The 14,546-nt window shown below is 49.0% G+C and overlaps 1 protein-coding gene across 1 annotated transcript in view; it reads right to left on the bottom strand.

The window, feature by feature from the left end:
- Positions 1 to 2,464: 2,464 nt before the first annotated feature.
- The window catches only part of SCRT2 (scratch family transcriptional repressor 2), a 14,770-nt gene continuing 2,688 nt past the window's right edge, over positions 2,465 to 14,546 (bottom strand). The window contains exon 2 of the mRNA XM_088674776.1: positions 2,465 to 3,168. Coding sequence (XP_088530902.1) covers positions 2,465 to 3,168 — 704 coding nt within the window. The remainder of the gene's footprint in view (positions 3,169 to 14,546) is intronic.

Raw genomic sequence — 14,546 nt, forward strand, 5'->3', positions numbered from 1 at the left:
CCTGCTTCTGCCATCGATGTCCTGCTTGCTAGGATGCATGCAAAGAAACCCCCAACGTTTCACCCACCCATTCTTCTTAAACAATAAATAGCATAAATAGGATAAATTAGAACTTTAAAATAGAGCGCTCCTAAATTTATGGCAGCAGCTGCCATTCTTACTAACACACATTTGGAAAGACAAACTCCTCAATCAAGGGGGAAATGGATGCACTATTATATTTCTGCTACAAGAGTGGCATAAAGCCCCCCTCCCCTCCCCCCGGTTACATCCCATACCTCTGATGGGCTTGCAAAGGCAAGAAGGTGGGAGCTGAGCAGAGAGGCCTCCTGATTGGCTGAAAGGCAAATGGTGCGCCACAATCCATTGGCGCTTCTCAAAGGAAGAACATGGGCATCTAATACGGGCGCCTCTGTAGCAGCAAGAGGCAAGATTAACAAATGTGGAATGGCAACAAAAACAGCTTCCTGGCTACAGCGGTGTAGCTAGCCGCTCGGGTGCCCGGGGTGGTGCATGCACCCTGCAGCCTGGGGTGGAGTGAGCCACCCATGGGGGCAGGGCGAGCTGCCAATGGGGGCGGGGCGAGCCAAGGCAGGGCGCACTGCGTGGAGCCTCTCCGCAGCCTTCCCCTCAGCTGTAGGGCGGCTGAGGTGGTGGGCAGACGCAAGCCCTGCGCTACTCAAAAAAGCAGCGTGGAGCTTGCGGGCAGTCTGCCCTCCGCCTCCACCCCAGGAGAGATGCATGGCTCAGGCACGCTGGAGGCCCTGCAGTGTGGCGCCCGGGGCCCCCTGCCTCACCTAGCTGTGCCCCTGGGTTAGGTAGATTCACGAAGGAGAGGGCTGTTGAAGGCTACTAGCCATAAAGGCTGTGCTCTGCCTGCAAAGCTGGAGGCAAAATTGCTTCTGGTTTCTGGAAATCACTCGAGGGGAGGGTGCTCCTACAGTGGCATAGGGAGGGGCGTGCGGTGGGTGCGGAAGTTATTTTTTAAAAAAACATATTTTTGTCATTTTGCCACCCCCCCTCAGTGATGACACCCGGGGTGGACCCCACCCACCACGCCCCCTTCCTACGCCACTGCCTGGCTACGCTCACACCATGGAAACAATGTTTGGATTTAGCTATGCAGTAAATCTATTTCTTGCCCTTGCCCTTTCCAGCCTTCAACGAAGAATGCTTCTCTTGTGATGAAAGGAGGATGGAGAGGTTTATGGTTGGGGTTTTTGAGTTGGGTTCTTCCCGGGAACATGGCGTGGCTCCTCGGAAGCTCTTGAGAGCATCCCATAATGTGGAGATGGGTGAAAGAGGGCCAGCTTTGGTGAAGTCCCCTCTCAAAGGCATCACTGCTAGCAGCCACTAGGTGGTGATGTCAAGTAACCTGGAACGAGAAGACCTATAACCTCTGTGCAAACAAACCAGGATGGAGGCTTAACAAACAGGTTGTCTGGGGGAGATCCTAATTCTGACAACCATATGGAAAGAAAGAAAATGACTGCTTCCCTTCCCCCACCCACGCATTGTGCCTTCCTGGGCCCTTTACCCATAATAAAAAAAGTTCCTGTTTCCTATGCCAAAGGTATCAAATTAATCTCTTCCTCGCTTTCAAAGCTTAATTTGAGGAGTCCCTCCCTCCAAGCACCCCACACCCGGCCTTGTCAGCTTCGTGGGTACCCTTCCTCACAATGCCCCCCCCCCTGAGTCGGGTTTCACAGCTTCTGCGCTTGTTCTGTCCCCAAAAGATCTCAAAGGGCCACACTGATAGCTTTTCTCCCTCCCCATCAAGGGGAGAAGAAGGAGCAGCACACGAAATAAATAACGTCATAAATAATATAAATACACCCCGCATTTCCCAAGTTATCTGAAAGAGAGAGAGAGACAGACATGGAAAGAGAGATGGCTTCCTCTCTCCCCACCCCCTCTCTCCCGGTAATCCTGAAGAAAAGTCAAAAGCTTGTCTCGCTCGTGCGAAACCAAGCGAGGAGTCTCCCAGAAGATGGCCTTCTGCTGGCGTTGTCTGGAGTTATTGCTTCGGTTGACGATTTGGAGAAGGAAGGAGAAAAAGGCAGGTCAGAAGGACCGGGGGGGGGGAGAAGGACCAGGGGGGGGAGAGAACGTTCTGCTGCCCTCCAGGTGCCAGACCACAACTCCCACAGGTGCTGAACATGTGGTCGGGTCCAACAATATCTGGAGAACATCCCATGGACCACCCCTGGGTTTGAAGGGTGCTGGGCCTCGGGACCAACGCTTGCCATCTTTCCAAAGTCCCCACCACCTTCTGAGAAGGACAGGTTGCAGTCGCCAGGTTCTTAAGTGCTTCCTCCCGGTAACAAAAGGACTTGCCATTTGTTGCGGCGGTCCCTTCCGCCTCCCAGGGTGACGCTTGTCCTTTCTTGTCCAAACCCCAGGTCCCTGAAGACGGTTGCCCCACGGTCCTGCCCCTGGACCTTCTCTCCTTCCCCTGGCCGGCTCAGTTCTCTGCCTCGCAGGCATGCTCAGCCCCCTTGAAGCAGGCCGACTCGTAGTGCTTGTTGAGGTACGACTTGAGGGCGAAGGTCTTCTCGCATTGCTTGCACTTGTAGTGCTTGAAGGCCGAGTGCGTCTGCATGTGAGCCCGCAGGTTGGAGCGGTCGGCGAAGGCCTTTCCGCAGTGGGAGCAGCCGAAGGGCTTCTCGCCCGTGTGGGAACGCATGTGTCCCTGCAGGAGCCACGGCCGGCTGAAAGCCTTGCCACACACGTCGCACTTGTGTTTGAGGTTGTGCGTCAGGATGTGCATGGCCAGGGCGGGCATGGAGACGTAGGCCTTGCTGCAAGTGGGGCACTTCCTCGCCATCTTGCTGTCCAGGCTGCGGTGCGTCTGTTTGTGCCGGCTGAGGTTGGAAGATGTGGCGTAGGTCTTGCCGCACTCGCTGCAGGAATGGCGGTGCGCCCCCCGCCGCTGGCCCTCTCCCCGGCGCCGCGACCGCCCGTCGGTGATGAAGAAGGCATCCATCGAGTAGCTCTCTGTGACTGCGGCTTCGCCATTGAAGTAGTGCGCCGACAAGCTGGATTGGGGGCTCTCGGGGTCACTGTAGTCTTCGTGCGCCGGCGTGTAGATTGGGTCTGAGGACGCCAAGTGGAGCTTCTTCTTTTCATTCTTGTAGCCAGACGATGCGAGGCAGGTCTGGAGATACCCTAGGGAGGACAGAAATGGTTCTATTAAGCAGGGAATCCTAGAGCTGGTAGTCACCCCAAGGGTCATCTAGGCCAACCCCCTGTAATGCAGGCATCTCAGCTCGATCATCCATGGCGGATGTCCATCCAACCTCTGCTTAAAAATCTCCAAGGAAGGAGAGTCGCCCCCACCCTCCAAGGGAGTCTGGTCAACTCCTTGATTAAATCACAGAATCATAGAACTGTAGGGTTGGAAGGAACCTAAGAGTCATGTAGTCCAAAAATGGAAAGAAGAAGAGGTCCCATCGAAAGAAGAATGGATGCAAAAACTTATGGGAAATGCAGGAATGGCGAAATTTGCCGAAAAAATAAGCAATCAAGGTAACATATATATATACAGTATATAAATGGTTTATTGGATATTTCCAAATAAACTGCAAACAGATAAGAACATTGGCAGGATTTTTGTAATAACCTGCAGTTTTATAAAGTATATATTTAAAGCAGATGAATAAATGAGCAGATTAAGTTAATTTGGATATGCAGAAAATATTAAAATTTAAGGGGGAAATAAGTCAAGTTTTGAAATGCTAAAATGATTGTAAAAAGATTGAAATGTATAAAATTGGAAATCATAAATATAATGATGATGGTGATGATTGTGATGATGATGATGTTATCTAGTCCAACCCCCAGCAATGCAGGAATAATGAATCAACGGATTCATTCAATAATATTTGTACGCTGCCCCATTCTGCAGGCAGGGCATTCAAATAGGAAGCTGCCTTATACCGAATCAGACCACTAGTCTGTCTCGCTTAGTATTGTCTGCACTGACTGGCAGCAGCTCTTTAGGAGCTCAGGCGGGGGTGTTCCCTTGCCTTGCCTGGATTGATCCTAGGCATTGAGCCTGGGGTCTCCTGCATGCAAAAAAGGTGCTTTACCCCTCCGCAATGTCTCTTGCTGTCTGGAAAGCAGATATAATACAGCCAACGAAAAGGAATGATTTAAAGGCACAACCTGTGGAAGTTGAGCTTTTTCTGTGGTTGCTTTAAAAAAGGAGGAGGAGGGGAGCTATTAGTATTAGTATTAATTTTGAAAATTGCTAAGATTTCTAAATCCATCTGAAACATGGATTCTGAGGTTCTGCACCCCAAATATCAACACAACAAAAATCTGATAGCTATACAGTAAGAAAACAAATGATTGCAAAGGAATTAAGGAACAAGATCCGAGAAATATGGTCTCACTGAACAAAGTGCCACATAATTCATTCACGAGTCTTTTGATGTTTCTGCACAGAGCTCCATCTATTTTGATCAGGGATAATAATAATAATAATAATAATAATAATAATAATAATAATAATAATAATAATAATAATAATATGCTGCCCATCCGACTGCTTCAGAGAGTCTCCTATCGCCTTCCATCTGATCCTTTTTGACCTAGATTGTCTCAGCATTGAACCTGAGAACCTTTGCATGCAAAACATGTGTTTTTGCCACTAAGTTATGCCTTGGTGTTGCAACTAGGAAACAGGACCTAGGAGATACAGGAGACAGCAGCTGAGAGAGGGCAGACATTTGCATAGCCATGTTTGCAGAATGTCAAGTCCTCGAGAAAGAGAGGCCGGTGTGTTCCCTTCCCATACTGGATTAAGGGAAAACCAAGTCTTCCTCTTGACTCCCCTTTCCAGGGAAGCCTTTGGTGGCAGTCAGTGGAAGGAGCTCAGCAAACAAAGGAGCATCGGGCACACAGTTCCACAGCGAGAGGCTACTACGAACGCTCTTGTGTTTCCCCCTTTCCCTGGGGAAATAAGAGGAGCTGAAGTGGAAAGGAGCCAACCTCTTTCTCAGGCCGTTCCTTCAGTCTTGTCCAATTTCCTCTTGATTGACGGAGGGAAAGGCAGAGGCAACAAGTCGGGTCATCTCATTACCTCCCCTCATCTGCCTCACACGAAAAAAAAAAAGGAATTAAATTTTGTCAGCTGCCCAATAGCCTAGAAGTTGGTAAAACGTGAAATGGGTCGCAGTCATGCTGAGTGGAAGGGAGCTTTGTGCATCCTGTTCATGGGGTACAATCTTCTCCCCAGGATCAAACTCTAGGAAAACTGGGTGCGTGCACAGCACTGATTGGCGCTGGCCTGTGACATCACCAACCCGCCTTCCCAAGGGTTTTTTCGCCCAACTAAAAAAGAGTGAAAATTTAAAAGGCCAACAGCTTGCCAGAAGCTTTGGTGGAGGTGGAAGCTGGGTGACTCTCTTAGTGTTAAGTTTGCTAATATGTCTGTCACCGAGGAGGCTGACTCAAGGCAGACAAAAGAGTTTTTTCACACGGTGTATAGCTAAACGATAAAATTAACTCCTGCAACATGCAGTGATGGCCACCAAGCTGGAGGGTTTAATAAGAAGATTAGACAAATTCATGGAAGAGAAGGTTAGCAAGGGCTATTAGCTAAAATGGCTAAGTTGTACCTTCACTGCTTGAGCTTATTTGCCTCTGGCTACCAGTTCCTGGAAACTGGGGAGAGGGCTACTGTGCTCAAGTCATGCTTGTGAATTTCCCATTCGGGGCGTCTGGTTGGCTATTGTGAGAACAGGATACTGGGTTAGATGGGCCCTTGACTTGATACCTGACGGAGCATCTCCACCCTCATCGTTCAGCTCAGCACTGAGGTCCAGCACCAAGAGCCTTCTGACGGTTCTCTCCCTGCGAGAAGTGACGTTAAGGAGAACCAGGCACAGGGCCTTCTCGGTAGTGGTGCCCCGCCCTGTGGAACACCCTCGCTACAGATGTCAAGGCAATAAACAACTATCTGACTTTTAGAAGACATCTGAAGGCAGCCCTGTTTAGGGAAGTTTTTAATGTTTGATGTTTTATTGCTTTATTATTATTGTTGTTATTGTTATCTCTGTTGAGGGCAGCCCAGAGTGGCTGGGGAAACCCAGCCAGATGGGCGGGGTATAAATAATAAATTATGAGTATGATTATGATTTAGCAACCAGGCTCTTCTTGTGAGGAAGGGAAAACCTGATAGATTTGTTCCAAAGGCGGCGGTCGGCGGACACACAACATTTTGGGAAACTGACTGTGACTGCAGTCCCTTGCAATTTAAATTGGAAGCCCAGAAATATATGAACAGTTTACTACCACTTCTCCTGAAATATGTAAAAATAAAATAAAATGATGCCTAAATTCCATTTCTAACTGCTGCCTGTTCTGACCTATATGGTGGCGCTGTGGTAAACCACTGAGCCTCTTGGGCTTGCCGCTCAGAAGGTTGGCAGTTCGAATCCACACAATGGAGTGAGCTCTCATTGCTCTGTCCCAGCTCCTGCCAACCTAGCAGTTCGAAAGCATAGCAGTGCAAGTAGATAAATAGGTACCTCTGCACTCTGGTTTTTGTCACAGTGTTCTGTTGTGCCAGAAGCGGATTAGTCCTGCTGGCCACATGACCCAGAAAGCTGTCTGTGGACAAACGCAGGCTCTCTCGGCATGAAAAGAGAGATGAGCGTTGCAACCCCAGAGTCGCCTTTGACTGGACTTAGCTGTCCGGCGTCCTTTTTTACCTTAATATGGATTGTCAAAAGTGAAAGAATAAAACCTAAAACTTCCGACAAAGGTGCTCAACACCTTGTGGGCCACTTTGACAGGTGGATGGGGCTGGACACCTGTCAGTCACCTGGCATCCCCACGACACCAAGTGACACAGCTTCAAAGAAAAGTAATGGGAGTGCACTCTTAAGGGAGCTCTGATTCCTTCCTTCCTTCCATTGGAAGGGGTGGGGCATTGATTTCAAGTCACCCTTGCAAAAGGAGATTTGAATTCAAGTCGGGGATGCAAAGGAGGAGTCAAGAGAATGTTCTGAGTACTCTCCTAATTGTTCATCCTTTTAGCTATGGCTTGAAGTTCCAAGCTTCACCTTGAATATTCCCATGCCAGGTGTCATATATGACACCAGGGCCAGGAGAGGAAGAAGTAAGTTTATCCTGCAAGGCCAATCTCCAAGGATGGAGTATCCCCGCCCCTCTTGTAAATGATAAGAGGGTAGTTATCCCTGAAGTGTGGAGGGCAGTGACCCACAGGGAAGCCCTGTGACTTTGTTTCCAAAAGAAGAAATGATTAGGGAGAACCACTCTAGAATTCCAGGCTTGTGCAAAGAGAAGCTTGATATTTTAGAAAACCACAACCCTGGAGTAACAGCTCTAGCAGGAGTAACAACTATCTGTGTTCACAATCTGAGAGAGACTGTATGCATGATGTGTGTGCATGTGGGGGTCCTCCTAGTCGGTTCTTCACTGATCTTCTGCACCAGTAGATGGCCCCCTCAGGCAGGAGAAAGCTGCCAAGAGGAGGGCATGCTTGCAGAAAGAAGCTTGTGTCATTTCTCTGAGATGGGCCAAGACTGGTGCTTCTCATTTCTAATTTCTAATTTCTCATTTCTAATGTCCATGCGTATAAATGCACACATGCACAAAAACTTCTGCGCCATGAAGTGTCCAGCTTGCTTCTGATCCTGGAAATAGCACATAGCCATTGTTACTAGTAGCCACTGACAGCCTTAGCCTTCATGAGTTTGCTTAATCCCCTTTCAGTCATCTAAGTTGGCCGCCATCACTACATCTCAGTGGTCTAAAACCACTGAGCCTCTTGGGTTTGCCGATCAGAAGGTCGGTGGTTTAAATCCTTGTGACGGGGTGAGCTCTCATTGCTCTGTTCCAGCTCCTGCCAACCTAGCAGTTCAAAAGCATACCAGTGCAAGTAGATAAACAGGTATCACTGCAGCGGGAAGGTAAACGGTGTTTCTGCGTGCTCTGGTTTCCGTCACGGTGTCCCGTTGCACCAGAAGCGGTTTAGTCCTGCTGGCCACATGACCCGGAAAGCTGTCTGTAGACAAATGCTGGCTCCCTTAGCCTGAAAGCGAGATGAGCGCCACAACCCCACAGTCGCCTTTGACTGGACTTAACTGTCCAGGGGTCCTTTACCTTACCTTGACCTTTACTACATCTCGTAGGAGCAAATTCCATAGCTGTACCTGTGTGCTATATTGAGTTTGAAGGTGCTTCCTTTTGCCTGTCCTGAATCCTTGTTGGATGACCCTGTGATCTAGTACAGTACTGCATTCTTAGGGAGGAAAAAATTCTCTTGCCTCACTCTTTCTCTAGATAAATGTCCTTAAGAACATAAAAAGAGCTTTCATGAATCATGCCAGAGACCCAAATAGCCCAGCTTCCCGATTCCTACGGTGGCCAACACCAGGCGCCTTTAGGAAGCCCACCAGAAAGGCATTAAGGTGAGGGCCACCTCTTGTTTGTCCCCAGCGTGCAGTCATCAAAGGTAGGCTACTCCTGCACATGGAGGTTCCATCATGGCCAATATCTATTGATACATCAGTCCTCACCTTTTTTTTTAACTGTCAAAGCTGACATCACATCTATTTGGTTATATTGGATGCTATCCCAACTCTTAGCAGGCTACACAAATATTTACTGTTTTAAAAAGAAAGCCTAAACCCAGCAGGGATGGAGGAAGGGTGATCTGCAATTGACAGTCCATGGCCTTCTGGTTTGGGATTCTGGATTGGACTCACTGTGTCATAACTACCAGCTGTTGCAGAAGCTTCTTTTGGGAGAACAGGCTGACCACCTAGTCCAGAACTTTCCAAACTTTCCATGTTGGTGGAACCCCTTTTAGATACGGTTCATTTTGCGACACAGTCATTCAGTTTTACTAGCAAACCGGAAGTTAAACTAACCCATTTCCAGCCCCAGGAGGTGCGCAGGGAGTGTTTGTGCGACACAGCTACGCACGACAGCTGACACACTAACGTGTCGCGAAGTTTGGAAAGCTCTGATTCTGTCCAACCCCCTGCAATGCAGGGATCTTTGCCCAAGTGGGACTCGAATCCACAACCCTGAGATTAAGAGCCTCATGCTGTACCAACTGAACTATCTCAACCACTATAGGACTTCTTTCTATAATGTGCTAAAGCACAACCAGTGTGCTCCGTGGCTAAGTGGGGATTTGAACCCTGGTTTCCCAGGTCCGAGCTCAACCCTCTTCTTTCTTTTTTTGCATGGATCAGAATTTGTGTGCTGCTTAATTGTCAATAAAACCTCTTAAGCACTTTACGAAGGAAAGTTAGTTTAGTGTAACCACATGAAGAAATCATTTCTTTCTTCTAGCGTAAACCTGCTGCGATCAATTCGACCGGGCCATCCAAAGTTCTGGCGCTTGGCCTGACCCATGGTTAACGATGGTTCAAAGAAACACGCCAATGTCAATTCCCTGCTAGCTAATTGGATTCTTCCTGTGCAGGATGGAACTCACACCACAGAAAAGCAACAGGCTCCTTTTATGTATTCAGCTCCAAATGACGTTAGGAAATCAAATTACGCCTACTTGGGAGTCCGTTCCAGAAGCGACCATTTGTCCCAACATCTGTGCCTTATGGAAAAGAACCAGGAGAGATTCACCCGTTTGGTATATTCCAGCTACAGATGGCATTCATTTGGCAAATGGGAGAGTAGAAATCCCTCCCACACAAAAGTAAATAAATTGAGTTTTTTTTTTCTAAAAAATAAAATAAATAGTTAAACTGGTATTTTCTCTTCTTTTGAGTTTCTGTTCTGATCTTCTTGAGATCTAGGGCAGAAAACAAGAGAACAATTTCTTGCTTATGCCCAAGAGGAACTCCCTAACTGGAAAGGTCTCTCGAAATGGATCCGAGGTCATCCGCCAAGATGGCTCCAGACGGGCCCCTCGACATATCAGCAGGCAGCTTCCGCGATGCCTCCAGAAATGCTGTTCTCCAAGACGTTCCAGGACAGAGAAAAGAAAGCCCTTCTTCACGCAGCTCATTGTTAACCTGTGGAACTACCTCCCACAGGAGCCAGTGATGGCCGCCAAGCTAGATGGCTTTAAAGGACGATTTGACAAATTCTTGAAAGAGAGAGAGCTTTTGACAGCTACTAGCCAGGGTGGCTATATTCTGCCTTCACAGTCAGTTAGTTGTCACTGGCATCCGTCTGTCTTGAGAGACAATGGAGTGTGCCTCCGGGGGTGAAGTCAAACCTATGCGTTAGCTGCCCTAAAAAGTGACCTCCCTGGGATGCAAGCCTGGGCTGTGTTCATGGAGGTTTATGACAATACCCCCCTCAAGGAGGGGGTGGAGCAACATAGGCTCCAATTTGAAAATAGTGACAATTCTCACTCCCCACCCCAACTGACACTTCTTGCAGCGGCGTTGCAAGCCCCCCTGGTACCGGGGGCGGCACCCTGCCCCTTGGCGCGCAGAGTCCCTCCGTAGTGATGTGCTGCGTAGGGACGTAGGGACGCAGCACGTCACTACGGAGGGACGCTGCACGCATGCGGGTTTGGCTGCAGCGGTGCTACCCTGTAAAACTTGCTCCGCGCTGCAGCTTGCTCGGCTCGCGCTTTGATTCTTTCTGCTCGGGCGAGGCGAGGGGCAGGCCAGAGAGGGCATCAGCAGCCCACCCCTTGCTTTGCCCGAGCAGAAAGAATCAAAGCCATAGCTTCCAAGTCTCCCGTTTCCCCCGGGAAAACCCCTTTTTAACTTACCTTTCCCCGGTGGTCCCCCGTATCACTTCGTCTCCCGTTTTTCTCCGTTATCTTCTCCTGCCGGCGGCCATTTTTTTTCTTTCCCATTTGCCCTTCTATGGGCACCAAAAATGGCCGCCGCCAGTTTCAAAAGCCGCATCTACGCATGTCCGGAAGTGCATAGGCGTCACTTTCGGTGTTGGCGGTGGCCATTTTGGTGCCCATAGATGGGCGGAGCGAAACCGGAAGTTGCGTCGGAGCACTTCCTGACATGCACACAAGCGATTTTCGAAGCCGGCGGCGGCCATTTTGGGTGCCCATAGAAGGGCAAAGCGACACCGGAAGTTGCATCGACGCAACTTCCGGTGTCAAATGGCTGCCGGTCCCGGATTCTGCAGTCCGGAACTTGGCAGGTATGATCAAAGCGCGAGCCGAACAAGCCGCCCTGTCTGCTCCGGGGAGGCAAGGGGCAGGCCCATGCGGCGGCCGTCGGTAGAGGTGGCAAGGGGGCACCGCGCTGCCCCCTGCAGAGTGGAATCTGAGGCGGCCTGCCCCCGCCCCCTATTGCGACGCCCCTGACTCCCCAACCCCCCATTTTTTGTGGGATATAATTCACTGGGAGCAGTCAAATACAACATTCCTTGTTTTCCTAGAGTGGACATGCAAGTTGATGTTTGGTCCAGCAAGTTGAAAATTTCTGTTTCTCCTGGGCTGGAGCATCCTTCCTCTTGCATGTGACAAGAAGGTGGGCATGACCTCACCTGTCCAGCTAACAAAAGGACAAGGCATGCTGCCACCCTATCTCTTTTTCACTTCCTTCTTTGCTTGACCAGCTTCCAGCTAGGACTGCTCTGTTAGCTTCCAGCTAGCAGGAGCCAGGATCATTCCTCCCTATCGGATAGATCCACATGTACATATTTGTAACTAAGTCTGCCTTCAGGGATCACACTGTGCTCTGCCTGATGTAAGTAAACTTCTTTTACTGACTTTGAATAAGATTGTGGTGTCTTTATTCTTTTAAGAGGGATTCAAGGGAACTTACCAGGAACGTACAATTCAATCTGAGACAGACTAAATTGTATTGATGCAATTCTGGGCTGCATCAATAGGAGTATAGCATCTAGATCTAGGGAAGTAATAGTACCACTGTATTCTGCTCTGGTCAGACCTCACCTGGAGTACTGTGTCCAGTTCTGGGCACCACAGTTCAAGAAGGATACTGACAAGCTGGAACGTGTCCAGAAGAGGGCAACCAAAATGGTCAAAGGTCTGGAAACAATGCCTTATGAGGAACGGCTTAGGGAGCTGGGTATGTTTAGCCTGGAGAAGAGAAGGTTAAGGGGTGATATGATAGCCATGTTCAAATATATAAAAGGATGTCATATAGAGGAGGGTGAAAGGTTGTTTTCTGCTGCTCCAGAGAAGCGGACACGGAGCAATGGATTCAATCTACAAGAAAGAAGATTCCACCTAAACATTAGGAAGAACTTCCTGACAGTAAGAGCTGTTCGGCAGTGGAATTTGCTACCAAGGAGTGTGGTGGAGTCTCCTTCTTTGGAGGTCTTTAAGCAGAGGCTTGACAGGCATATGTCAAGAATGCTTTGATGGTGTTTCCTGCTTGGCAGGGGGTTGGACTGGATGGCCCTTGTGGTCTCTTCCAACTCTATGATTCTATGATTCTATGTATAATAGTGAGAGGCTCACACGAGCCTGCAACCAGCTATCTGCTGTGCATGTAAAAGGGGGAATGTAAAGTCTGCTCAGTAAAGGAACTTGCTAACACAAGTTAGGAAGGATATTAATAAACAACATATCCTCTCTTGCCACCCTGAACAGTCCCACAGTTTTTTGTCCCCCTCCTTGCAGAGCATCTCTACCACCATCTTGCCAACAGGACGTGCCACACACGCCTTCCAGCATCCTAAGAAAACTTCTTAATCCTGATTAGATTAGATATGATTCTTTGGTAGATTTACAAAAAGAAAAGAAACACACCCCAATAAACAAATTTTAGAAAGGGGCAGGATTACCAAAGGATGCACAAAGCATAACAAAAAATCCCAAGACTCCTTGCATTCCTCTCTGCTCCCCCTTTCTTCTCCTGCCCCCTGCCTGCCCCTCAGAGCTAGCACGTCACATGGGGCTGGGTCTTGGTGGCCGCAGTCTCCTCCTTGCCTGCTTTCCAGCTGTGAGATGCCCAAGGGAGGAGGCCGGCAGCGGTGGCCATGGAGAGGCCATTGAAAAGCAATGGGATTATTATTGAAAAGCAATGGGATTATTGGCAGCGGTGCTGGAGAAGGAAATAGGGACATTCTGGGATCAAATTAGAAGATAGGACGGCTTTCGTAATTTCAGGACTGTCCCTGGAAGATCGGGGCACTGGGAGGGGATGGAGCAGGGCCATGGAGGGGGGTGGTCTGCCGAGGAGGTGTGGCTTGGGGAGCACCTGGGTGGGGGCAGACGGAGAAATCCAGAGGGCTGAGTTTGATCCCTGGGTTCTCAGGTTTTCCAGGCGGATAGGAGGGCAAGGGAGGAGCTGGGTTCGAAACACCCCACAAACATTTTTAGTACAGGCTGAGCAGGAAAGGGCCATTAACCGTTTTGGTGCTGGCCATTTGTCACCCAAACAGACACCCACCCACACCATCTTTTTTTCCTCCACAGGGAAAAGGATACGGATCCCCTTAGCTTTTCCTCCGCAGGGAAACAAGCAGCTGGAGCTGGAAGGGGAGCAGTTCTGGGAGGGAAAGTGGCAGGCTCATCTGCCTGCCTTTTTCATTCCAAAATGAAGCTTTTTAAAAAAAACTGTCCAAAAAACTTGGACATGGGGGGGGGCACTGCACAGAACTCTACATAAGGAGTAATTTTGCCTTCTGTTATCCTTCCAAAATCTCTTAACTGTAGCTGATTAGTACGGTATGTTGTTGTTGTTTAGTCGTTTAGTCGTGTCCGACTCTTCGTGACCCCATGGACCAGAGCACGCCAGGCACTCCTGTCTTCCACTGCCTCCCACAGTTTGGTAAAACTCATGTACGTAACTTCGAGAACACTGTCCAACCATCTCATCCTCTGTCGTCCCCTTCTCCTAGTGCCCTCCATCTTTCCCAACATCAAGGTCTTTTCCAAGGATTCTTCTCTTCTCATGAGGTGGCCAAAGTATTGGAGCCTGAGCTTCAGGATCTGCCCTTCCAGTGAGCACCCAGGGCTGATTTCCTTCAGAATGGATAGGTTTGATCTTCTTGCAGTCCATGGGACTCTCAAGAGTCTCCTCCAGCACCATAATTCAAAAGCTATGGTTTTCCCAGTAGTGATGTATGGAAGTGAGAGCTGGACCATAAAGAAGGCTGATCGCCGAAGAAATGATGCTTTTGAATTATGGTGCAGATTAGTATATTGTCCCATATAACAAATTTCTTTTAGGGGAGGGGTAGCTGAAGGTCGAAATGCGCCTTCAAGAAGGCAACACAGGAATGAAATTTCCACCGGGGAGAAGGCAGGTGGGTGCTGTCAACATCAGGGTGTGTCTGTGTATCTGTAAATTGGGGCTTTGCCGCTCTCAACCCCTTATCCCACCACTCATTCCTTTGCAGAGGAAGGAGGGCACTAGCAACCTCCAAAACAGAGAGTGAGTTTTCTAAGGATAGGAAAACGCGCATTCCCCCAGCACTGCATTTTGAACACTCAGCACCAGAGATCATTGCAGGATGACAGACGCCTCTCTTGCCTCCCCCAATCTCTGTGCTTGAATACAGATTTTTTTATAGAAATCCCTGAACGTGTAGAACTATCCTTTCTTTCTCTTGCTGTTGAAGATCACTGGGAGATGCATACTTCC

The sequence above is a fragment of the Zootoca vivipara genome, chromosome 7 (genome assembly GCF_965207765.1).
Source record: "Zootoca vivipara chromosome 7, rZooViv2.hap1.1, whole genome shotgun sequence".
Taxonomy (NCBI): Eukaryota; Metazoa; Chordata; class Lepidosauria; order Squamata; family Lacertidae; genus Zootoca; species Zootoca vivipara.